The sequence below is a fragment of the Aegilops tauschii genome, chromosome 6, assembly GCF_002575655.3.
Source record: "Aegilops tauschii subsp. strangulata cultivar AL8/78 chromosome 6, Aet v6.0, whole genome shotgun sequence".
Taxonomy (NCBI): Eukaryota; Viridiplantae; Streptophyta; class Magnoliopsida; order Poales; family Poaceae; genus Aegilops; species Aegilops tauschii.
In genome coordinates this window covers 478,820,870-478,846,330 of record NC_053040.3, presented here as the reverse complement: position 1 = coordinate 478,846,330, position 25,461 = coordinate 478,820,870, and the positions used below count along the sequence as shown (strand labels likewise).

The window sequence follows — 25,461 nt, the reverse complement described above, 5'->3', positions numbered from 1 at the left end:
CGATCGAAAGGATAATGGGACATCTCGACTACACTACACTCGAATGCTTATTCACCTCCGTCTGAAGGGGGTTTTATAGGTAGAGAGGAGAAAATGGCGGGAAAGAACGACTGCAGTATGGCGGGAAAGGGTTGGCGGGAACATATGGCGGGAAGGGGTTGGCGGGAAACGGGTGGCAGGAAGATATGGCGGGAAGGGGTTGGCAGGAAACGGGTGGCGGGAACATATGGAGGGAAAGCGTTGGCGGGAAAATATTGAGGGGAAAGGGTTGCGCGAAAACATAAGCCGAAGAGTGGAGCGGGATAGTATGGCGGGAGATATAGGCAGGAAAAATTGTTCCTGACTGGTGCATTTTTATTTCAGCATACATAGATGTTCAAATCGAAAAGTCGGATACTGACATATGTAGATACAATGGGTCGCGCACGTGGATAATTGAATCATTGTAGTCGACGACGGCCAGCTGGCCTTCCCTTCGGACCGGAAAGCTCCAAGCGATTAGGTGGTCGAGTTACACGAAGACCGCGACCGTACTCCAGTTGGTCTTCCTGTGTCTGTGACTCTTGCATAGGTGGTGGAGTCTGTAATCCTTGTTGCGAACCTGATGCGTAATTATAGGCGTATGGTTGTTGTGACTCCTCGGGGATAAAAGATGGTCCAATAACGTCCTCTCTGAAGAAATATGTATCTACTGCGTTAACATTGTCGCCAGGTTGGGTGTACTCATCGTTCCAATTTACATCAGGTATGCCCTCCACATAGAAACATTGTAAACAAAAACTGTTAGAGGATAATATGTAATATCACTGTAAATGCATTAAAATGTAAACATGACTACCTGATCAGATCCCTCGCCTGTATTGTCTGGACATTCTACCTGGTACTTGTTTAAATCTGGGACACAAGTCTCCTCGGGCATGGAGATCCCTCGCGTGGAGAGATACGGCTGAGATCCCTCACCTTGAGTGTATGCGCCATATCCTGTGTATGCATATGGGTTTGGGGAAAGATACAGCTCGGGCATCGAATCCAAGCCCATGCCATGGTCCTGTGATGTCTGCCCCTGACGAAGCAACACCGAAGAAGAGCGATGTAGTGGCAGAGATGAGTCATGTCGTGGCAATGTCGTTGTTGTACTCGGACCCTCCCCCCCCCCCCTGCCCATGGCTTGTACGCGCCTCGCTCGGTCTGGACGACGGCACCGCACTCGGTCTGGCTGACCTCGGTACTGGCATGTTGTACGCTCCAGTGACAACGTCGTCGCCTCTAGCACATCTCAACTTTGTTAGCACGTATTCTTTAAAACGTTTATTGAATGACTTGACAGCTTGTCCCCTGGGCGGCATGCTTTCCGTCGCCATCTGCCCTATGTCGTTGGCAGTTTGAAGCTGGAAAAATATTTGGTTGTTATTTGGTTGAAATGATTATGAAATGATGGACCTGAAAAAATTACTAGTGATTACCATCTGGTCATGATAGTAAGCTGCACGCAGCTCAACAGGTCTCTGCATCTGCTCCTCGTGCGTGAGATTTGTTGGTATCGTAGCTGGTTGACCGGCCAAGCTTGTACGCATGCTGATGCAGTACCACTGCTTGTACGCTTGAGCTGTACTTCCATCGTACGGTCTGCAAAATTATATAATAACATCAACCGTTGTGATGAAAGCAAAGCATCTTCACGCATCGTATGGTCATCGTAATAAAATAATGTAAATAAAATGTACCTAAGTTGATACACTATATCTGCTAGCGCTTCATTTTCCCACTTCTGTACCCATTGAATGTTGCGTTCCCTCCAATCGTAAAGACTCCAACCGTGGCCCATATTGGTTAGCCTGCAAAATATGTAACAAAGTGTGAGTTTAGTAAATTAAAAATGACACTAACTATTTAGGGAGGTCACATCTTACTTATGGGTTTCCTCGTCCGTAAATCTTGGAAAAGGTGGTGGAATCTCCTGATACAGACCGAACTGTCTCATGACACGCTCTGGGTTGTAAGGCTCAACACACCACAGGAACAATAAGTAGCAGCGAGTCAGCCAGAATGCACTATCGGTCAACATGCCTGCTGTGATGGGTCGTATATCAAAGACCATCTGTACATGCTCCTGAGTCCATGGGTTCCATGTGACTACAGACTCATCAAGTGCCTCAAACTGCTGGTGGTATATAGGGTAACAATTTTTCGCAATACTTGGAGACCAATGTTTCCGTGCCTTTGTCCACCTGCTAGCCATAGTTACACAGCTGCCCTCGCTATAGTCGTATGGGTGTATGGGATTTATTATAGGAGGTCGTCCTACAGGGAGGTATTCCCAGGACCACAACTGTAGAAACTCGTAGGGGACACAAAGTAACGGAGCTTTTTTGCGAAGGAAGTTTTTTGTGTGGCATCACACAAGCCTCTATATGTATGAGATAGAATGGCAGAACCGAAGCTGTATTTTGGCTGCTCGGGTAAAGGTTTATCTACCATCTTCTCCACAATGTAGATGAGACCAGGGAGAAGTACGTCCTCGTGTGAATTTGGAAACATAACCCCGAGGAGCCACAACAAATACGCAAACAGATGTCTTTTCCTCGTCTCAGAATCAGCGAAGCTAGAAAAGTTAAGAAAGTTATCATGAAGCCAGGGGAGTGGGATGCCACGAGGGCCACCAGTACGTTGTGATTCTGGCATTGTCATCCCAAGACGGTCTGATATATTTTGTGCCCAAGTTTTAGACACTCGTCGAGAGACTAACGGCTCACCTCTAATTGGTAGAGCAAGGATCATAGAAACATCTTTCAGTGTAGGTGCAAGCTCCCCAAAATGAAAGTGAAAGGTGTGGGTTTCAGGTCTCCACCGGTCAACGAGGGATGTCAAAAGGGATGGGTCCGAACGTAACTGGGATGGGTCTTCGCTTGATGTGAGCCTAGCAAAAGCATGTAGTCCATCTGGCTATGGTCCATGTCATTGCGATGACGCCTAGACTGACGTCGTCCCTTGGTGGTTCTCATCAAGTCGGCGTTCGGAACCCATTTCGGCCCATCTGGCCACATCATTTTGTAGTTCATATCAATGCCCCAGGCCCAGAACTCACCGTTCCAAGTGTTGTACAGATTGTACATGTTGAAGTACGGTGATATGTATGGCTCAACACTGATTTTTTGATCTGCAGCCGCCCGGAGCACATGACTACAAGGGTAGCCCTCAAGCTTGGGCTTGTTACACGTGCACTCACAGGACGTTGGGCCGAGGGTGACAGCTTGCTTTTTTTATCCTCTGTGGTGACCCTTAACGTACTTGGCTCACACATTGACCTCCCACTTATTCCTAAGTGCGTCCACTTTCCTGCAGCCATGGCTTTGGGACTTCTTTGCTTTCTCGTCCAGATGTCTTTGCATCTTCTCGGACCATGGCTTGTTCAATTCAACTTGTGCTTTAGCCACGGTAACCCTGTCTGCAAAGTATGACAGGGTCCGGTTCCAAGTTTCTTCAATTAGGGCTGTGATAGGCAAGGCTCTCACCCCTTTAAGAACACCATTGTACACCTCTGACATGTTGCTGGTCATTATTCCATACCGAGCCCCGGTGTCGTGAGCCTGCGCCCACTTGTACAAATCAGGGCAATTCTCGCCGATCCACTGGCTCAAATTTATGGCCGTCCTTCGACCCCTCCGGTCTTCTCTCTGCGGCAAGGCCGCGCGCTCGATCTCACCATTGATACCTGCCCAGATGGCATTCATTTTGGCTTCAGTTTTCTGCATGCACATCCTCTTGAATAACTTGAACCAATCCTTATTCTTGAATTTGGAGTAAAGTTTGCTGCCAAATGCCGCATGCACCACCTTCCCTCTAGATCCGGCCACCCCCACTCTTCTGACGACTCCTTAATTATGTTGAGAGCACTTAATAATCCTGTGTTGCGATCATAGATGATGCAAACACCTAAACGCTCTTTCACGACACCCATCTTCACGCAGCTCAGGAACCACAACCAGCTATCTTTGTTCTTGCTCTCGACCAGTGCGTATGCAATAGGAAGAAGCTGATTATTTGCATCTGCTGCAATCGCCACCAATAGTGTGCCCTTGTACTTTCCAGTGAGAAAGGTGCCATCAACTGATAATACCGGGCGACAGTGCCTGAAGGCTTGTATAGTCTGGGCGAATGCCCAGAATAAGCGGTCCAGGATTAGCTCACCCGGGTTCTTTGGGTTCTGACGTTCTCTCTGCCAAACTTGAGTCCCCCTATTAGCACTTGCTATCTGATGAAGCATTCTGGGGGCATAAGAATAGGCCTCCTCATAGGTTCCATACAAGTTCTTGAATATATTTTCCTTCGCACGCCTAGCCTTGCTGTAGCTGACAGGGAAGCCAATCTGATCTTCTGCATCTTTTCGCAAAGCCCTAACACTAATGTTGAGACTTCCCTGCACAATCGTTTCCATCACCTGTGCCACATATCTTGCCGTCACATTGCAGTGATTTGAAAGAGTCACAGTTTGCTCACAGCTATGCTGCACTATTTTTGTGATATGCCATGACTGACATACCCCAGGCTTCAGTCTAGCGAGAACTCTTCCGCGGCAACCTTCCGCGGTGTGGATGCATATGACCTTCAACTCTTTTTTATCAGACTGCTTCACTTTTTGCTGGCGGTGGAGGGCGATTGCATACCTATTAATTGCTTGGTAAGCAGACTTCTTGTCTGGGAAAACCTGCCCAACCTCCAGGCTCCCCGCTTCTAGGCCAGAAACAGAGTGAAATTCATTTGTGATGCTCATATCCTGTAAAAACCTAGGTTGCAGTGACGCCGCGACCGCCCTCTGGGGAGGAACATCTTCTTCTTCGCTTGACTCGGAAGACGCGGAAGAGTGATCGTCATCATCGAGCGCCTCCGGCAATCCCTCCATGTGTTCACTCATGTCAACGGCCGCAGACCAATATCCTGTGTCATACACAGGCTGGTCGCCCGTCGGTTCCGATAGGCCGATGCTAGGGGCTGATGTGATGGCCAACTCAACCTCACCGCCCCTGCTACTGCATCCGGCAACATCAGTGACTGAAATGAACTCCACATACACCATCGGCTGACCAAACACTGGGTTATTGGGATTGCTTGCAAACCTCATGTACGACCCCGACGACTGATCACCTGTGACAGGCCGCAAACCCCAACGGGCAGCTGTCCCATCATTTGCTCCGTCAGCGACGAAGGCCTCCATTGTCATTTTTTTTCCCTGCATCCCTGGGCCAAACACCGCTCGGATGCACCTTTTGACAGCTGCGTAATCCACGTTCACCATGTCTCTAACTACAACTGTAGTCGACTCGCACAAGGACACATCCACCCCGAAAGGACCGTCCCGTAAGACGTTCCCATAGTACACTACTAAATTTTCCATAGTACCTAACCAAAATACATGTTTACATTTCAAACAATTAGTAACTGAACATTTAATAGTAGTACGATGGCAACATTTACATATCAGACGACTAAAATAATAATCGTATTTTCGTTACAAATATTCGTTTTGTTTTTAGAATCATTTGCTTAGACTTTCCAGGGTTGTTTGGTTAATGGGTATTTAGAGATCTTTTTTTTTCTCTAACTCGTCTACGAGCGTCACAAACTAAAACTCTGTTTGCTTTTCTCCAACTACCCCAAAAATATCCTAAACTGATTCTCGTAACATGCAAAAACTGAGCTTTTGGAAAAACGACTATTAGTAAAAACTAATTTTTTTCATATCATACGATAGCAATCATTTATTTACAAATAATAATATTTGCAGCGGCATGCACATTATTCACAACAGTACATCAATATAAAAAATATTAACAAAATTACGGCGTCATTTTATACCTTAGCTCCAATATGGATGTGCTTGCGAATGCAATTAAGCGTCCAAATAGTTTGAATAAATATCCGTCACCAGTAATATATGAACGGAGTCGACCTATTATCACATGAACATCAATATTACACACGGATTTTTTTTCTGCTATCAAAAGTATGAAAATAGCACTTGCATGTATGTGGTCATCACCTCACAAGGGACAGCGAAGATGGATACACAATTTCTTCAATCACGTCATCTCCTCCTTGTTTGCTACTAAGATGAATTATTTTACCTAATTACATACATCATTAAGTACATTAGCACCTAATCTTAACATATAAAATTTAGATTATTGCGACATAACAAAGTAGACCTACGGTTTTCTAACTATAGACTTATTAATAAACATACCACATGAAATAACGTACCACATGCAATGAACAATTACAGTACAAGTTTTCTTAATTACCGTATTAAGATTTCTCGCATGTCAATACTAATGGACGCACCTAACATCGATACAACATCTTCAACCTACTCTTCTAAAAAATATATTATAAATGGTACATCTGTCGTCTGAAATTATTTCTAACCTCTAAGCACTAACATTGCATAGCTAATGACGAGCTAAAAGACTAACTAATTACCACCCTGCATGCAAAAAAAAAAATCAATTTATTGCAAAGCTCATACCTTGATCTTCAACTTCGTAGTTCACTTTGCTAGGCAAATCGTACTCCTGAAGCTCTAAATGACTCCAAAAAGTGATGAAATAATGCCTAACAAAACAGAGAACACATAGTTATGAACTAAACAAAAAGAGTAAAAACATCATGCATGCGAACGAAACCAACAAAAATGGATAGATCTTACCTTCGTCTATCTTTTCTTCCACTTCAGCATATTCAAAATCCAACTCTAAATCGCCCTAAATCACGAGTGAAAGTGCTTAGTGAGTACTTCTTTCTCTCCGTTCTTACGACTTAGAGAGCAGAAGAGGAGGCCAGAGACAGTGTGCTTGTGCACGGAGCTGAAGCATAGTATATAAAAATAAGAGGATCTCTGTAGTGTCGGCACAACAGGATAAACTCACCTACCGCAGCCTCGGATTCCCGCAGCGAGTGAGTGTATTTCTACAGTGCCATCGCGTCCTTTGAAGCAAAAGCCAGCGCTGGGTGAGTGATTCCCGCAGTGCCGTCGCGTCCGCTCAAGCAAAAGGCAGTTGAGTCCCTAGGCAGCACCGCGGCAGAATCAGTGCGGGTGCATACAAAGCAGTCGCAAAAGCCAGCTCGCGGGCAGCAGAATCATCGCGAGTAAGGAAAACCAACCAGCACAAGCGGTCAAATATGCACAGATTCCCGCCCGTGAAAATCAGCGCCGTCGGCACGGGAATCAGCGCCGTCTGCGACGTTGTCGCGCGTGCAGCAACAGAGGGATGCCGCCTGCTGCGGTGGCGGCGTAGCCCACAGGCTGGGCCCGCGAACAGCACGGCATGTCGGCCTGCGAGCGACAACGGCAACAGAGGCCGCCTCGCATAGTGGCGGCGTGGCCCACCTAGCCTCGCCCGTTCCGTCCCGGCTCGGGGTACTGTGCGAATCGCGTTTTACCCTTGTTGCCGCCTCCTGCAGTGGCGGCAGGGCCCGCCGCCTCCTGGCGTGGCGGCAGGTGCCACGTGTCGCCTGCCGCCACCGCTGAGGGGGTCCTTTTTGTCAAATTGATCCACAGATAGTCTTTTTTGTCAATTCATCTCGGCAGGGGGTCCTTTTGGAAAAAATCTGTCCATCTCAACTCGCAACTCGGATCCGATCTTTTTTTTCTGAAATACAAGTGCACCCTTGACTAACTACTGGGGCTCATCCTTTTTGTCCCAGTTTCAAGTCCACCTTTGACTCGAGTGTCCCAACTGCAAGTTCACCCTCGACTCGCAACTGGGGTCCGACATTTTTTACGTGTTGTAGTCCCACCCTTGACTCGCAACTGGGCCTCGACATTTTTTCTCTAGTTGCAAGTCCAGCCTCGACTCGCAAGTGGGGCTCGACCTTTTTTGTCCGAGTTGCAAGTCCACCCTCGACTCGCAAATGGGACCCGTCATTTTATCCCTAATTGTAAGTCCAACCTCGACTAGTAAGTGAAGCCTGACCTTTTTTTTTATCCCAGTGGCAAGTCCACCCTCCACTCGCAGATGAGCCGGTCCAACTAGCTAGGATACGTTTTTTTTTTCTTCATGTTTTTTCTGTTTTTTCTTTTATCTTTTTTTTCTTCACTCGTTTTCCTCTCTTTTTATTTTTTTTCTATTCTTCATTTAAAAAAATCATGTTTATAAAAAAAATCAAATGTGTTCGTGTTTTTAAAAACATGTTTGTGCTTTTTCGAAACAAGTTCAAATTGTTTGAAACGATGTTTTACATTTCCAAAAATGGTTTGCAGATTTTTTTAAAAAGGTTAACTTATGAAAAAGTACGCATTTTTAAAAAAATCACATTTCAGAAAATGTTTGAAAGTTTGTAAAATTATTATTCTTTTAAAAAAATTGTAATTTTAAAAGTTTGTTCTCATTTTTGCGAAAACATGTCTCAATTTCTAAAATTGTTCTTCTCAATTAAAAATCACAATTTCAAGAAATGTTCGAAAAAAGGTTATATAGAAAAATTACTGTATATAAACGCAGGTTAGATCCCTGTTCATGCGCCGGCAGCGAAGCAAAGTCAGGGGACTGTAGGTCTCCCTGCCTTTCCTTGGCACGTTAGAGGATCTGGCTCCACGCCATCCATTCAAACAGATACACCACCCATCCAAACAAACACACCACCCAAAACACACGGCTATGTGAAACTGAAGAAGATGAGAGTGTTGTTTCAGACGAAGCCAGATCAACAACACATACCTTCCTCTCTTCCCCTGCCGAATCCCTCCTCTCTTTGTACTTGTTCCTGTGAAAGGTGAGAATTGTTCCCCGTGGTGTAGAGAGTTGTTCACGGAAATTGTGAGAGATGTCCCTCTTGATCTGTAACTATAGAGAATAATTTGGTGCATCGGTATCTTATTGATCGTCCACTAGGCACATATATATAGGTACAAGGGTGCGATCGGTATCTTGTCACGTACATACAGAGGGAGACAGACACTACAGGTACTGCATACGAAACTCAGACCTACGTACATGTACACATGTTCAACGGTAACTACCGGGATTATGATAGAAAGTACACACAAACCTTATGTAGCATAGCTTCATAATTTTATATAGTTCAAGAAGCTAGGCCAAACTCATCATTATTTATATGCCGATTACCAGTGAACAACCTTGCTGCTGCCCATTTGTTCATTACAGTGGTTCGCATATCATGCACTTGCACCCGACAGCATCACACTTGCCTTGTTTGGGCACCCTCATAAGGTTGAAGCATGCCATATCACAAGTGTCGTCGTTACATGGGTTTGGTAATGGGATAATGGTTGACCCGGTCCTCATCTTAACTAGTTTCTGCGTTGAAGGAAAGACTTGCTGATCGTTGTGTGATATGTGAGTTCTGAAGGAGAACAAACAAAATGGGCAAGGCTTTTTATAGCTGATTCGTTGAATTAAAGAACAAGATTTGGTGAGTCTTATGAAATTAATAGACGATAAATGAATTAATATATATGTATTCTATTTATTTGATTTGGTGAGATGTATTAAATTATCATTAACTGCATATATATATATATATTCGATTAAAGTACAAGATTTGGTGAATCTTATTATTATATTATATATTCAGTTAATGACTATTCATTTGACACATCTCAACAAATCAAATAAATACAATGCGTGTGTGTGGACGCGTGCGCGCGCGCGTGCGTGTGTTGGTGCCTGCGTGTGAGTGGCAAAAGCAATATCACGATTTAAGATAGAGTGATTATAAAGAGTGGTAACAATATGAGAGCTCAACTTAGAGGATGATAACAACATCAGAGCTCAACTATCTGGTCGTTGCGCATTTTAATCAAAGTGGCACTTTTTCGATAGAGAGCCATAGATTCAGACCGACTAGGTTTCCAACTCAAAAACTTACTGGTCAAGAAACAAAAAAATAAAACGGCAAAAGGGCCACACTCCTGTAAGGCCACGAACCGCATTTTAGCAGACCATTCACGTGCATGTCGCAGGCCCGCACCTTCATCCCGGACCGTGTCCGAGCCCGGCGAGGCGAGCTCGCGCATGTGGGGTTCTTTTTCTCTCTTCATACCCATCACTTAATGGAGTTGGGAGACTTGACGCTGATCTTTGGGTCTCGGGTGCCAATACACCGAATTGAAAAAAAAAATACAAAACCCAAAAAGAGTCAAAATTTCCTGAAACTTTTTGGAGCCAAACATGATCGGGTGTTACACTCATGTGAAAAGTTTCGAGAATGAATGACTGTCATGATATTCTAGGCGGAAAAAAATCAACACTATATAAAAGTTACTATTCACACTTTTTGTACTCGCAATTTTGTTTTCTTGGCCATGGAGTCGGTTGAAGGCTCGAAGCTATTCCTTCGCAAAACTTTTCACGCCAAGTGTAATACCTGATCATGTTTGATTCCAAAAGGCTTCAGGAATTTTTGACTCTTTTTGAATTTTCTAAATTATTATTTTCAATTCAGGTCCATTGGGATCCGAGACCCACTAGGTATTTCCATGGGGAGACTCCACTATATAAGTTGGTCTCACACAACCTCCACTTGTGGCGTGGGATTAAAGATTGCAGCTCCACTCTTGCATTTATTCATTGGCCTTTGAGATTTATTAGGATTTAGCTATTGGGCCAAGCCCAAATATTCTAACATAATATGCCCGAAGAAAATACACATAAACATTATGTAGCAATAGCTTCACAATTTTAGATCATTCAAGAAGCTAGATCAAATCCATCATTCTTCATAATATGTCGTTTATTAGTGAACAACCTTACAGCTACACCATTTTCGATTTCCTCGCATCATTCCATTGAACATGTCATCCTACCTTAGCTAGTTTCCACCCATTTGTCATTATAATGGAGGGGTGTCTTCGCATATCATGCACTTACATTGGAAATCAGTGCACTTGCCTTGTTTGGGTAACTTTATAAGGTTGAAGCATGCCAGTTCGCAAGTGAAGTTGTCACATGGCTGTGGTGATGGTATATTGGTTGCCGCACACCTCAAGATTTTAACGCTATCATCCATTGACGCCTCTGTTACCACATCTGCAAAATCTCCATGAAGAAAAGGATGGTCACAACATGACCATTATTTGTTGGATGAAACTGTGCAGAAATGTATTACACGAACAAATGAGTACCTGATGCTAGCATGAGTAAGGCGAGGGCCAGGAACAACACCTGTGTAGCCCTCATCTTGACCAGTTGCAGTGTTTAAGGAGAGAGTTGTCGATCGTTGTGCGATTTGTGAGTTCTGGAGGAGAACAAACAAAATGGGCAAGGCTTTTTATAGCTGATTCACCACATTAAAGTACAAGATTTGGTGAATCTAATGAAATTAATAGCCAATAAGTGAATTAATATATTAATATATTGTGTTTATTTGATTTGGTGATATGTATTAAATTAGTATCCATTAACTGAATACATATACAGTTAAAGTACAAGATTTGGTGAATCTTATCAAATTATATTATATATTCAGCTAATGACTATTAACTTGATACATCTCACCAAATCAAATACTAATGTATGTGTGTGTGCGCGCGCACGTGTTCTAACCAAGTTTTGAACATACACCTACATTCGGATGCAGTAGAGCACATTATCATTCTTTCCTCACGGAGAACGCACGTACATTTGGACAAGCTTGGTTCTGGATATCACCTGCAAGATAACTATTAGTTCTATGCTATCTAGAACAGACAGTGCATACTACCACAATGTTTAATCAATATGCACCTTGTCCTCTGGACGAAAGATCCAACGACATATAAAGTAGTGGCACCAGTCGGTACCCTCAAAGAACTCAGTTATTCGGCCAATGTAATCAGCCTCATTTTCCCCAGCTTGTGAATGGCAAAAGAAAACAACGATTTAAGATAGACAGTGATTATTAAAGAGTGATAGCAATATAAGAGCTCAAGTATCTGGTCGTTACGCATTTTAATCAAAGTGGAACTTTTTGGATAAAGAGCCATAGATTCATGTAAGTTTGCAGTGAAGAACAGGTTAAGCAACATTTAGAGCATCCATCATACAATCAGAAAAATCGTAATGCCAGAAATGAATAGCCTTTGTAAGAATATCCAAATGTTCTAAACTACCCCGTTTCAAATCCTATCGGGAGCATTTTTATGCATGTGTCAAGCCATCTGTATACAGATGTAAACAGTAGCTACTCTATGCAAGCGGAGCAATTACTATTATTTTACAAAAACAAGGGTTTCCCCGGTGCTACATTGAAGAAACGAATCAACAGAATACAAGTACATGAGTTTCATGGAGGAAACCAGACTTCCTCGGTGTATTTGAAGTTCAGGGAGAACACACTAAGCTAGTGAGCAGGCACTTTTAACAGGCTTGCAGCCAGTCATGGCATAGTTAGCCTGCAGATACACTTATTTTGCAATCAGAAAATGCAGGGAGTTTTTCTGGTAGAGGAAAGCCAGGGAACAGGAGATGCAGAGTAGATCTGTTACCATGACATAGTCGTCGTCGCCCCGCGTGTAGACTACGTCGTCAACCTTGGCAGAGCGGTATTGGCACCACGCCATGACATCCTCCTGCTCATCTGGTCTGTGCAACAACGTACACGGTTCAACACAAGACCACCCACCGAAGGGAAAAGCCGGAGACCAGATCCAGGACAGACACCGGCGTACATACCTCTTTGCGGGGCCTCGCTGGTAGCATTGTGGCCACTTGGTGCGCGCCTCATCGGCGTTGAAGGGCTCCCCGAGGAAATCGGGCTCCATGTCACCACCAGACGCGTTCCCAGCTTTCTTGGGTGGCTGCACCACACACCTCCTTGGCCGCCGCGTGCTCCGTTCACTCCTGCTGCTCCCTCGAGGACGAGGTGATATCCACCCCCAGCACCAGCTCCTCCTCGTCTTGCTCCTTTGCTGCATTAGGTGTCCGATGAACAAGTGGCTAGCTCGAGGAGGTAATAATGGGTTAGGGCAGGCATGGCACAGTTGCTGCATAAGGTGCCAGTCAATACTAGGATTCTGATTTCTTCTTCATATTCCTCCATTTGACTCTCAGATCACTCGGGAGGCGTGCCTTGTGAAACACATTCCTACCATATTCTAATATCTGAATCCATGGAATCAGCTCATCGTCCTTTGGGGTGAATTTTAACATTGCATCCTGAGCCAGAATAGCCAATGAATTGATGTTAGTATGCTAGCAAGGGCATGAGTACATACACATTGGTAACAAGGAAAGTTCAGTCGTGCAAGATTTCAGCATAAGTAATGAAATTTAACAGCCTGGGGTGGGTATGCTTACCCTCAAAGCTTGCTCTTCTTCTTCTGTCCAACAGAGCTTTGAGCGCCTTCCAGCTGGTGCAAGAGGATTACAGCTGCAAAGACAGATATGGCTCAGTTTTTGGAATTACAAAAACAGACGCTATTAAATTGTACACTTCAAAATACAGAAAATTTCACAATAACTGGAAAACATCCGAATAGGACTCTGTGCTAAGAAACATTACTACTCTAAATGAAATACGGGAAAAAAATAGTAAAATATACATTTGCACTACCATTCTATCTGTACAGATTATGTTAATGCAGGCATTGTCTCGCAGACGAGAGTAATGCCCAGTTGTGCTTGTGCCAAACTGCTTTAAAATAATAGCGTGCCTTAATATATGCCAGCATTCAGTACCATATTCAGTTAACTACAGTCTTCACTTCGCTATCCCGTATGTAACTTCATTCTGACCATGAGTTCTCAAAAGCTCTTGAATTTGAAATTAACCATGAATAAAGAGGCAACTTACCCTTGTATCAATATCATGACATAGAGTTGCCACTTCCTCTAGAGGTACAACATCTCCTAAAGTTTCGATCATCGCGAAGCTAATTAGCACCATATTATCTATGGTGCTGAACTAAGAACTTCGAATAATAGGAAGTGCTTGTGCAAGAGCACTGGAACTCAGTAGGTTTGATCTCACAAACATCCACCCTACAACTCTATTTATCACAAGTCTAAAAAGATGTTCAATGTTACATAATTCTAGGTTAATCAGTCTCAAAGACATTTCCAAAGAATAGAATCAGGAAAATCAGTGTTTATGAAGCCCAGTCCTAACACTTACTAACGCTTGGGTGGATATGCATACTTCCGTTTCCTTGATGGTGAAGGCATGTGCTGATCCTGGCATCCCAATGCCTTTTTAGAATTTTCTGATACTACCGTCTCCTTTTCTTGAAATTTTGCTTTGCGGTGTCTCATGTTTCGCCAAGGGGGTGACGACTGCTTGCCGGAATCATTTGAAGACGTAGCTTCTATTTCATCAGAACTTTCACACTCATGAGAATTTGTAAGACTGACATGTTTGTCAGCCTCAACATTCTGATTGACAACAGGGCTACATCTGTTCTGAGATGAATGTTGCGGTTCACAAAATGAATTGTTGTTACCATCTTCATGAGCTTCTGCATTTTCCACAGACTGCTCATGCTCTGTAACATGAACTTGTTTTCTTTTATTTTGGAGTACAGAATCTTTATTTGGTGCAATATTAGAATTCAGACCAAAAGATGCCTTTTCAGTGACTACATCCTCACGACAAGCATCACTTGTCGCATTTGTCTTCTGCTTCTTCCTCTGCTGACCAGGTTCTAGATCCTTATGAGAAAGGTTATATGCATCAGACTTATTGTTACCTTGCCTTTTGGGAGTATTACACCCATTCAACTGATCCTCCTCAGGACATGCATCACTTGTATCATTTGTTTTCTGCTTCTTCCTCTGCTCACCAGGTTCTTCATCCTTATGAGAAAGGTTGTCAGCTTCAGACTGATGGTTACCTTGCCTTTCGGATGTATTACACCCATTCAACTGATCCTCAGGACAAGCAACACTTGTATCATTTGTTCTCTGCTTATTCCTCTGCAGACTAGGTTCTTCATCCATATGAGAAAGATTATCCGCTTCAGATTGATGGTTACCTTGCCTTTTGGATGTATTACACTCATTCAATTGATCCTTGCTGTTGGTAGCTGTTTGTTGTTTTCCAGTAGATTGTTCATGTAACTTTGGGAATTGCTTTGTGCCAAGGAAAGAAGATAGGTTCTTCCTAGCTTCCAAATATGCATTTTTAGCCTTTTGATATGCTTCGGTAGCTTTAGTATAGAAGCATACAGGGCAATGAAACTGGCCAGAAGCATCAAAAGTCACTGGTGAACCAAAACAGCCATCATGGGCGGCTAATGAGCAGCTGCTACATTTCAGCAACTGTCCATCTTTACCACATTTTATGCACAAATCTTGCTCCGTAAGGCCCTTGATGGAACCATTGGCATCTTTATCCTGACTAGAGGAGGGCACATTGCAGCAAGGAGAATCTAGAGCAGTCTGCCTACCACCGGATGTATTATTTTCCAAGATGTTGACATCATCAAGTAGTGCTGGATTAGCTTTGTCAGCACAACTGACCTCGAGATGAGCCTTATCATCATTCTTCTCCTCAAATATTTTAGAATGCCCTGTAGCATTCTCTTGTTGAAGGTTGGTTTCAGATTTATCTCCTTGAACAGCCCTGTTGCAGCTAACAGAAGGTACAACACCGGCAGTTTGCAGATTCAGTTCATTATGACCAGGATCCTTTTCCACTGGCTGAATCCCGGCACTACCCTCATCCCGAACTTGAACTGCTGTCTCGCCACTGTCATGTTGCGGTGAATTCCTTTGGGTTTTTCTGCCATGTAATTCTGTCATCACGCCTGTAACATCTGCAGCAACAAACTCAGGCAAGTGATTTGTTTCAGATGTATTTGTCCGTAAAGCATTAGTTCTGTCAGAATCTGGAGCCACCATAGCCTGCATGGTCAATCCTTCATGACTGAGATTCTTTGATAAATGAATGTTGGTGTCATCACCATGTGGTCTCTCTCCATCATTATCGTGGCATGGATTTCTGTACTTGTCTCCACAGGATTCTCGCTGAAGAATGGCAGTTGGACTTTTTTCTTGGGACATGGTAGTCTCCACCGCATCCTGCTTTGACATAAGTTTAGCCTTACTTCGGAGCAAATCAGCACTGCAGCTAGCTGAAGTAGGCTCAGCTGTAATGGACGTGTTTCTACTATCTTTACTTGGACTCGTTTGTGCGGACCTGACACTGACACCAATGGTATCTTCTTGAGGGCGATTGTACAGCCTAGATGGTTCATGCAAATCTGGAGTTCGCTCCATAGGATCCTTCTGTCGCTGAAAATCAGAACTATCTGTATGGCACCGATGCCTCTCTGTATTTACATGATCCGGGCTGATGCTGCAGAACAACTGGTCATTACCATTGTTCTTGCCACCCTGCTCCACTGGGGACGGTGGGACCATAGATGCGATCTCTGGGTTCACTTCTCTAAGCTGAACATCAAATGAGAAGCTTAATCATAAGTGAATCGAGTCCTTTTCTATTTTCGGTTTTGAGAATAACTGTTTTCACATACCAACTCAAAAGAAGTTTCTGGTAAAACCGGTGTTTTGGTACATATAAACTTTTGTATATCGTTGATAAAAGGCGAAACCGTATCTTTCTCCAAGCTTCCTGAACTACCAACCTGCAGATGTTACATTCATGTAAAGCAAAACCTCAAAAACATCAACATCTAGGCATTAACTAAACTGCAGTATGTATTAGCTTCCACAAATTAAAGACACCAAAACATATGATGATTATTTTGCCAAATTATAGGAGAGCTTAGTCACAAAAAAATGTGTAGCTGTTAGAACACATGCATAATTATCTGATGCAAATATCTAACATGGCATCCGCCACATCCCTGCTCCTAACACAAATTGAAGAATTTATTAATCTGTAAAGTGATGCTATTTTGATCTTTGGGGACATCGTAAACTTATAACTAGCTAGAATACCATTGGCACTTGGCAGGACTTGAGACATAATTGCCGAGGGATATATCATGTTTCATATCACAAGAAAACATGAGCTCAAATAATAACATCATCTAGCGTAGCAACATTGGTGAACTATAGCAATGGCTCGGTGAACAACACCTAATCAGCGCCAGGAAATACAAATCCAATTTGTATCGCAAAATGCAAATTGTGCAAACTTCCCTGGTTTTATTTTATTTCAACTCACTGTGATAAACGATAATGTGTGGCTGCAATCAGATACTCTATCCAAATGCCATGAGCCCGTGATATGCTATAATTTCTACCTGGATGAAACTTCAAACGCTCCACTACACGTATATTACTTCAGTGACAAAAGGTAAATCAAAAATCTGAAGCTCTGAACAACCAGAAAGAGTGCACGTGGTAACAAAAGCAACGCATACCTGTCCGAGCAGCTCGAGCAGCAACTCCTCGCAGGAGCGGGCGGCATCAACCCTAAGCATCGTCCTGCCCCCCGCCGCCGCCGCCGCAGCCGCAGACGGGGCCTCGCCCTGGGCGGCGACCTCCCGCAGGCATCGGAGCGCGAGCCTCTCCCGCGTTGCCTCCGGCGCGCCCGCGAGGGGCTCCGGCGAGGCGCCCACCAGCGCTGCGGAGCACCGATAGCTGACCCCAGGTGAGATGACCGACAGCGTGGAGACGAACGGGGTACGCAAGGGATCCTCTTCGGACACGGCGTTACCTTTGATGAGGGAGAAGTCGAGGGCCTCGTCGCCGGCGAGGGCGTCGACGACCCAGTGCCAGTGGGCGGCGAGGCGGCGAGCGCAGGGGGGCGGCATTGCGAGACCCAGAGGAGTTTGAGGGGCAAAACTGCAAAATGTTCCACTCTTTGTCCTCGTACATCAGACCGCGGCATGGAGAGATTTCTATGTGTATGGTTTTTTGCAAGTTTTATTAACCGTTTTGCATTTTGTTGAATTTTTACTGTATTGTCTATTGTTTTCCCTTCATAATTGCTGGACACATGATGTCCTTTTTGTATCTTTATTTTAAATTAAAAAATTTAACGACTCGGCGATAGAGTTCCGGATTGAAACGGTTGATTCATTAAAGACGACAACACCTAGGATCACGGTTGTAGCTCCGATCTGCAAGAGGCATGCGTCCTATCAACAGTGCCATGTTTTTCCATCTTTTTAATTTTAGATAAAGCCTAATGTTGTTTCTAATAGAAGAATCACTAAATGTTCTATCTAATGTAGAACTGCAGGTTCAAACCTCCCTCTGGTGTTTTCTTTCCTTTTTTTACCCATATATTTTGAAAAACAGAAGACTTCTTTTTTTGCACTTTTCTGCCTTTTCTACTCTTTCTTTTCATACAGATATGTTAGATATGATTTGACTTTGTACTAACCATTAACTTTGCATTTCAAAAAGTAGAAGCCCCACATTAACTTTGTGCTTATCAACTATCCTTCCATGCCCAAATCTACAATTTGAGCTTCACATAACTTTAACTGCCGGTGAATTTCCAGCAAATAGAACAAATCTCACATACACCAGACCAATTCCAGTGATGGAGCAACAGACAATAATAATTGTCAATGGGTAGCAACAATGGAACAACATACTACTAGTTTCTTCATCTAAGACCAAGGATCTCAACGATCACAAGTTCAACCAGCGACAAACGGTAACAACTCGAGCAATCCTTACATGCTGCAGCAATTTAGTTCCCGCGACAAATGGACTAGACTCGAACCCCCACCCCACATAACACAACAGATAGGCTCTGTTCTACTGCTCGACAACCTCGCCTGCAGGGGTGCCAACGGAGGAGGCCCTTGCCCTCGCACCGGTCTGTCCGATGTTGGTGAAGCTGTCAGGAAGAACAAACAGCGCATCATACCCCGCATCCACCTCGCCCTGGTACGCTCGGCCCAAAGAGTAGCCCAGTGCCCGCGCAACAGGGACAGCCACCGCGTTTCCCACTTGGATGTACCTGCAACCATCATCGAGTTCTTTCAGTTTCTGTCTCAGTTTTCAGAACTGGTCTCAGTTTTCAATTTTGAACAGCATAGGGGAACTTACTTCTCCTTCATGGGACCGTACATCCGGTAGTAATCGGGGAAACCCTGCAGCCTTGCGTTCTCACGGACAGTCAAAACGCGTCCCTGATTCGGGTGCAGTATGATCTGCAGGCAGCACAAACAAACTAAGCAACAAGCACAAAACTGATTGCAGACAGCGTTGGAAGTTGTGCCAAAACTGACCTGGTTATGCGGCTCTGCTCTGGTCACGACCGTGGGAACTGTCTCATCCCACCACAACCGACCAAACGGCCTGCAAAAACATCGTAACACATTGTGTGAGTAACAGAAGATGTAGTAACACAGTACAGTTGGAGAAATGGAGAAATAAAAGAAGACATTTTAAAGGCACTTACTTTGGTGATCTGCCCTTGATGAAGGACATTGCATAGTCAGGAACCTGTGCACATGAACAAGCTAGCATTTAAGCAAATTGTGCATTGTAACTTTCATTGCTAGCAGCAGTTGTCCTATACTCCTATGTTCAGGTAGCATCCTAGGCCGTGTAACAGAATTTGCACCAGCATACAAACATTCAAAGAGGAATTAGGCAGTAGAATCTGTACCAAAGGTTTGCCGGACTTGAGGTAGACACGCTCAACTTCTGGATCCCACTCCACAATGTTATTCGCTCCGACCTTGACTCCTGGCAAGTCACGGAAATTCGCTCCCTGGAAGAAAGGTCCAGCATGGTCACACAGAAGGCAAAGTGGGAGAACAAGCACTGAAACTATTCAGTCACCTACCTTCTTTATCGGAATCTGCTGGACACGGTCATAGTCATCTTGGTTTAGCCTCAAAGGCTGGTGGTCCAAGAGCTTTCCTTCTTCAGGACAAGTGGCATCACCAAATGAATAGTCCAACATATCTGAAAATTTGAAGCAGCAGGAACAAAATTCACTATACATATACAGGCATAAGACAGGAAATAAGATCTGAAATGAAAAAGGAAAGGCCCTTTACAAAGTAAGAAGAAGAAATTCATATTATTGGTAGAGCTATATGTATTACCTTTACGACTAAGTCGTATGTAGCGCTGGAAGTCAGTCTTGGGTTGACCACCATATTCAATTACCTCATGAGGTTGATAGTTGTCTACCTGCATAATAATGGACGTAAGAACAAATGTAGAAGAGGCAGAAATGAACAAGGGAAGAAAGCACTTGCCTTGGGCAAATCTGAAATGGCATCACCAAGAAGGAGAGCTTTCTTCAAGGTCGGTCTTTGCGTCTCATCATATGCAACAATGCTTTGCTGCAAATGAAACAAGCTAGTCAGCAGATTTACCTTTCTCCCAATTCATTTCATTAAATTTGTGATCAGACTTACCGAGAAAGCATTTGGAGCACCACCACGTACAACTACATCATGAGTAGGGAGAGGATACTTTGGGAGGACCTGGCAGGCAAAATACGTCAGATCACTCCACGAGGCAACATATTTGTAGCAGAAATAGTGACAAAGAAACAGAACAAACCATGGTAGGGAGAGCTCCCCAAAGGAACACACGCATTCTGAACTGAGGAAGCCCGTAGCAACCAGCTACCATCATTCCAAGGCGGGCTTGGTAGTTCAGAGATACAAGACGGCTCAATGCATATCTTCCAAGATAGCCATCAGCAAATTTCAGAATGTCCACCACATTCTCCATCAGGACGAACTTTGGTTGCAGATAAGAGACAATGTCCATGTAGGTAACCATTTGTTGATTTTTCTCATCTTCTAAAGGGTTATCACGGTTTCTAAATCGGTTGAACCCACTTATCCCTTGGCAGGGCGGGCCACCACAAATAACATCAACCTGACCCTGTGGATTTTGACAGCACAAGTAAATGGAATCAGACAATCTGGAGTGGAACTAAAAAACTGAGAGAAGAAAAGTTACTCACAGGCTGGGGTAGAATGTTTCGCCTGTACCCTTCTTGCACAAACTCTTTAATTTTCAATGGGCAGTCACTGGGTACAAAACAAAAGTCAGTGCACTGCAAACTGAAATTAAAATGCTGTGAGCATACAGCAAATGAGGTACCTACCTCAGGTTTTCTATGGGCTCCCAGGTATCCTCTTCTGGGCCATATCCTTTCCATTGAACCTGTAACAGATTATATTAGATAATTTGATCTATGCATAAAAACCACAGGTACTAACACTACCACAAGGGGAAGGCCAAAGAGAATGGCATTAGCACCTTAAAATGGATTCCATTTTTCCTCCCAGTGCCACCATAGCAGATCTCAAGTAGCTTTTCAACCACAAACTCGTCCTTTCCAAGAGGCTCATCATCTTCCTCTTCCTCTACAGGTTCTGCCACATCAGAATCATTGCTATGGACATATTTGTCACATAGAATCGCCCATTCCTTAAGAAGTGCAAGAAAATCCTCGGCTTTTTCATTTCGAACCTACAATCAGAGATAAAGATCTTTCATACCAGGTCTAAAGAACAAATACTAGAATCTAAGAATGAAATTTACAAGCCACACCTCTGTTTTGGGATGGTTATATTTAAGGCTCTTGCATGCAAAGCTGTTCAGGTCAACAGCCCATTTCTATGAAGAAGAAATAGAGCAGTTAGTGCTGAGAAATGACAAAAACAGTCTTAAACAAAATGTTGGGCAGGGTTATTACTGTTTCAAGTTTGAGGCCAGCAAGCGCTGAACCCAAGCACAGCCCTGTTGACATCCCACCACAACCAGAATACAGGTCAAGGAGGGATGCCGTTTTTACTGGGGCCCCATTCTCTGAATCAGCATCAGTAGAAATACCAGAATTCTCTGTGGTGTCTACAGAAAATGCAAATTGCAAAGTGAATATTGATCATAAGATGGAAGAATACAGGGGCAAATCAATCATTTAAATTCTGAGAGTAAATAATCAGTCAACCAGTTTAGCTGTCACTAATAAACTATTTAGTCATAAAGTAATCATTTTTTAGATCACGAGTTAAACAACTTGGATTAGATTTAACATTGGAGGATCATAGAAATTTTAGCTCAGCAGCATATGTGGAAAGTTGCATGTACAAGTTGAAGTGACGAAACTTAGAACCAGACATGATTACAATCACCAAGGAATGGTAGAATTTCTTTTTATTATTTTTTTCAAGGCTTATGAGATAACTGAAAACCAAAGCACCCCTTGCAATGAACTCTGGAGAAGCTAAAATAAGTAAAAAATAGTGTGTGAAACATGCAGCAGCAGCAGCAGCACACAATGCACAGATCAATAACTAGTTTGTGTAAGAGCAATGCCATGTGCAAATAATGTAAGCAAGAAACTGCAATTACCTGATGGGATGTTAGCAAATGTAGAATAAGCAACAGTATATGACATGTCATAGTATAAGTCAGTGCGAGCCACCAGTTTGGCCTTGGCTGCAGGGTCCATCTGAAATCAAGGAGAACATACAGTGAGAAACAATGTATCAATGGCACATTCACACTTAACAAAGTTTTGAACAGGGGCACCTACATTGGGATCAACATGGATTATCTTGACCTTCGATATGATGCAGTCAAGTGGATTATCATTCTTTTCCTCGGAGAGAAAGACACGCTTTGGGTCATGTGTGTGATCATTGACAAATTTGGCTCTAGATATGACCTGCAAGATAACTGTTGTTATAAGCTAGCCAGGCATTAGTGCAGAGGATGCATACTACAACAATGCTCAATCAATACACACCGTGTCCTCTGGACGGAAGTACCAACGGCAGGTGAAGTAGCTGGTCTTGTCAACACCCTCAAAGAACTCAGTTATTCGGCCAATGTAATCAGCCTCGTTTTCCCCAGCCTATAAATGGCAATAAACAAATCACAATTTAAGATAGGAAGTGATTACTGAAGCAGGGTAAAAATACAAGAGCTCAACTATCTGGTTGTTATACATTTTCTGCCCAATACTTCAGTTTACAGTGAAGAACAATGTGAAAACAAGTAGTGCAAACTTTGCCAACCAGATCCACCTTAAGCAACATTTAGAGCATCCATTGTATAATCAGAAAAATCTTAATGCCAGAAATGGAAAGACATTTTGTAAGAAAATCTGAGTATTCTAGAGTGCATCCATTTCAAATCCTATCAGGAGCATTTTTATGCGTGGCAGGCCTTAGCAGTGGAGCAATTACTAAATTATTTTACAAAAAAAAAACGGGGCTTTCCGTCTTGCTCCGTTGAACGAACCAAGCATCAGAACCCAAGTACAGTTTCACGGAGGAAAGCAGGCACTTTTATGGTAGGAAGGTGTGGAGCCGATCTTTTACCATGACGTAGACGTCGTCGCCCAGCGCGTAGACCACGCCGTCGACCATGGCAGAGCGGTAGTGGACGCGCGCCTTCATGTCCTCCTCATCCTCCGGCCTGCGAGGACAAGCACACAAGGCTCAACAACCAAGAAAAATGCAAAGCCGGGGATCTGATCCGGGACGGGCGGCGCACGCACCTCTTGGGAGCGCCGCGCTGGTAGCGCTGGGGCCACTTGGCGCGGGCCTCGTCGGCGGGGACGGGCTCGCCGAGGAACTCGGGCTCCTTGTCGCCGGCGGCGACGTTCCGGGCCTTCTTGGACGGCTGCGCCACGCGCCTCTTGGCCGCCGCCTGCCCCTCCTGCTCGCCGGAGGCGGAGGACTCGTCCTCCTCCCCGAGGGCCAGCTCCTCCTCGTCGGGCTCCTCCGCGCACACCTCGTCCTCCGGCGCCGGCCTCTCCTCCGCCTTCGCCTTCTTCTCCCGCGGCGCCTTGGTCGCCTTCTGCTGCTTCTTCTTGCCCGCCGGCTTCTTCTTGCCGGACGTGGTGCCCTTGCGCGGGCGCTTGGTGACCGTGGCCTCCTCGGGCGCGGCGGCCTTGGCGGAGGCGGAGCGCTTGCGCGAGGAGGACCGCGCGGGCGCGGCGGCCGAGGGCGGCGAGCTCGGCGGCGCCATGGGGTCGCGTGCGGCGGCTAGGGTTCCGGGGGAGTGTCCGGATCTGGGATGGAGGGGGGAGGGGCTTCGGCGGCTGGGGGTTTGGGGATTGGAATGGGGGTGGGAGGGGAGGGGGGAGGGCTGGGGGTTTTAGAACTGGAGCGGGCGGGCGGCGATGGAAATAGCGGGCGGGAGGGGGTGCCCGGAGCCGAAAATTTTGGGGCGTGCGCGTGGGGTGGGCGGGACGGTTCGAATTTTCGGGGGGATTCGGGATTTTGAATTTTGTTACTGTTCGTGTGGTGGGTGTGGGTGTCCGCGCTCTGCCGTGTCGTCCCTGTCTGTCTGGCGGGTGGGCCGCGGGTGGGTGGGGCACACGCTCACCACAGTGTGAAACAGAGCAGGGTTTTTACCCCTCGCCCCACCAGGCCCCACGGTGTGAAACTGAGAAGGGTGTGAAAGCATTGTAAAAAAACATACTCCCTCCGTTCCAAAATAGATGACCCTATTTTGGAACGGAGGGAATAGATGTGAAAGCCTCGACAGAAGAGAAAACGAAAGGAGGATGTGGAAAAATGGGGAGCTCCTTTCTTTTTAGAAGCTCCTAATTGGCGCTTCAGGCGCCAGTTCGCCCGCTGGCGCTCGCTCACACGCGCTGCCAGCTCGGCCGGCCCCATAAGCGCACAAGCAGCCGGATCGCTAGTCGCAGTCAGATCGCTCGTCTCGGATCTTTTCCTGACCATTGAATATTGAAAATTTTAAACGAATTTGAAAAAAATTTAAAAGTTCAATAATTTGAAAAGGAAGCTCGTGAATTTGGGAAAAGTTCACAAAAAAATTCACAAATTTGAAAAAAGTTCATCGATTTTGGAAAAAAAACACCGATTATGAAAAAAAATCTTCAGATTTGAAAAAAATCATCAAATTTGAAATAAGTTCATTGGATTTGAAAAAAAATCATCAAAATCAAAAAAAGTTCATTGGATTTGAAAAAACATCTAATTTGAAAAAGTTCATTGAATTTGAAAAAGGTTCATCGGATTTGAAAAAAATAATCAAATTTGAAAAAAGTTCATCTTATTTTAAAAAAGTTCATTGAATTTAAAAAAACATTGAATTTGAAAAAAAGTTCATCTAATTAAAAAAACATGAATTAAGGAAAAAAACATCCATTTAAGAAAACAAAAAAGTAAAACAAACAAGAAAAAAGAAAAACTGAACTAAAGAAAGAAATAAAAGGAAGAAACAGCATAATTGTGCACAAGCGGGTTAGATAGCCCGGTGGTTATTGTGCTTCCTTCGAACGGTGAGGTGTCTAGTTCGATCCCGTTACCCGCCTAGTTTTTGCGGGTTAAAATCCGAAGAGGAAAACTTTACATGGGCCGGCCCAGCTCACAGGAGGTGTGTGCACCCGTTTGCCAAATGTACTACGATAATGCCGACGCAGGTCAAAGTTTGTGACGCGGATGATGTCAGCTTGACGAAGTGACCGCGGGGCGACGCTGATATGCCCGCCCTGTGTAATCGGTGGGGCGATGATGTTAGTGATGACTTAGACTTCGCCATGCCGAACTCATGGTCGGCTTGTCGGATTGATGATCCAATG

The 25,461-nt window shown here is 44.4% G+C and overlaps 3 protein-coding genes across 11 annotated transcripts; all 3 read right to left on the bottom strand.

Annotated features, from left to right (window-relative positions):
- Window positions 1-3,727: 3,727 nt before the first annotated feature.
- Window positions 3,728-5,293, bottom strand: LOC141026230 (uncharacterized). Its single transcript, XM_073502224.1, has one exon. It carries the CDS (start codon window positions 5,291-5,293, stop codon window positions 3,728-3,730), a length of 1,566 nt encoding a protein of 521 aa, XP_073358325.1.
- A 5,422-nt stretch (window positions 5,294-10,715) lies between these two features.
- Window positions 10,716-18,281, bottom strand: LOC109768609 (uncharacterized). 8 transcript variants are annotated; one of them, XM_040393055.2, is made up of 11 exons: window positions 17,620-18,281; window positions 17,324-17,543; window positions 16,469-16,579; window positions 14,110-16,385; window positions 13,293-13,365; window positions 12,669-13,151; window positions 12,482-12,578; window positions 11,742-12,388; window positions 11,584-11,666; window positions 11,141-11,253; window positions 10,716-11,045 (listed from the first exon to the last, which is right to left on the bottom strand). In XM_040393055.2, exons 1-6 carry the CDS (start codon window positions 17,778-17,780, stop codon window positions 13,002-13,004), a joined length of 2,991 nt encoding a protein of 996 aa, XP_040248989.1. In that variant the 5' UTR covers window positions 17,781-18,281; the 3' UTR covers window positions 10,716-11,045; window positions 11,141-11,253; window positions 11,584-11,666; window positions 11,742-12,388; window positions 12,482-12,578; window positions 12,669-13,001. The 8 variants fall into 8 exon arrangements, with proteins under 8 accessions (XP_040248989.1, XP_040248991.1, XP_040248988.1 ...); XM_040393057.2 differs by having other exon boundaries at window positions 11,578-11,666; window positions 11,742-11,848; XM_040393054.2 differs by having other exon boundaries at window positions 11,742-11,848.
- Window positions 18,282-18,405: 124 nt separating this feature from the next.
- On the bottom strand, window positions 18,406-23,951 carry LOC109768608 (DNA (cytosine-5)-methyltransferase CMT3). 2 transcript variants are annotated; one of them, XM_073502612.1, is made up of 20 exons: window positions 23,407-23,949; window positions 23,228-23,324; window positions 22,651-22,758; window positions 22,438-22,569; window positions 22,254-22,353; window positions 21,595-21,749; window positions 21,450-21,515; window positions 21,156-21,368; window positions 21,001-21,059; window positions 20,857-20,923; window positions 20,445-20,774; window positions 20,297-20,365; window positions 20,131-20,221; window positions 19,979-20,062; window positions 19,714-19,835; window positions 19,534-19,638; window positions 19,324-19,367; window positions 19,151-19,220; window positions 18,969-19,072; window positions 18,406-18,879 (listed from the first exon to the last, which is right to left on the bottom strand). In XM_073502612.1, the coding sequence occupies exons 1-20, from the start codon at window positions 23,877-23,879 to the stop codon at window positions 18,675-18,677; spliced, it is 2,694 nt and encodes an 897-aa protein (XP_073358713.1). In that variant the 5' UTR covers window positions 23,880-23,949; the 3' UTR covers window positions 18,406-18,674. The 2 variants fall into 2 exon arrangements, with proteins under 2 accessions (XP_073358713.1, XP_073358712.1); XM_073502611.1 differs by having other exon boundaries at window positions 18,969-19,220; window positions 23,407-23,951.
- Between the last annotated feature and the right edge of the window lie 1,510 nt (window positions 23,952-25,461).

Coding starts and splice junctions, on each gene's coding strand:
- LOC141026230 (XM_073502224.1), bottom strand. CDS start 5,293: ATGGTGAACGTGGATTACGCAGCTGTCAAAAGGTGCATCCGAGCGGTG.
- LOC109768609 (XM_040393055.2), bottom strand. CDS start 17,780: ATGTACGAGGACAAAGAGTGGAACATTTTGCAGTTTTGCCCCTCAAAC. Junction 17,544..17,619: donor CGACTTCTCCCTCATCAAAG/GTAACGCCGTGT, acceptor ACCTGGGGTCAG/CTATCGGTGCTCCGCAGCGC. Junction 16,580..17,323: donor TGCTCGAGCTGCTCGGACAG/GTATGCGTTGCT, acceptor TAACATCTGCAG/GTTGGTAGTTCAGGAAGCTT.
- LOC109768608 (XM_073502611.1), bottom strand. CDS start 23,879: ATGGCGCCGCCGAGCTCGCCGCCCTCGGCCGCCGCGCCCGCGCGGTCC. Junction 22,354..22,437: donor TAATCCATGTTGATCCCAAT/GTAGGTGCCCCT, acceptor CCTTGATTTCAG/ATGGACCCTGCAGCCAAGGC. Junction 20,924..21,000: donor GAGCCCATAGAAAACCTGAG/GTAGGTACCTCA, acceptor TTTTGTACCCAG/TGACTGCCCATTGAAAATTA.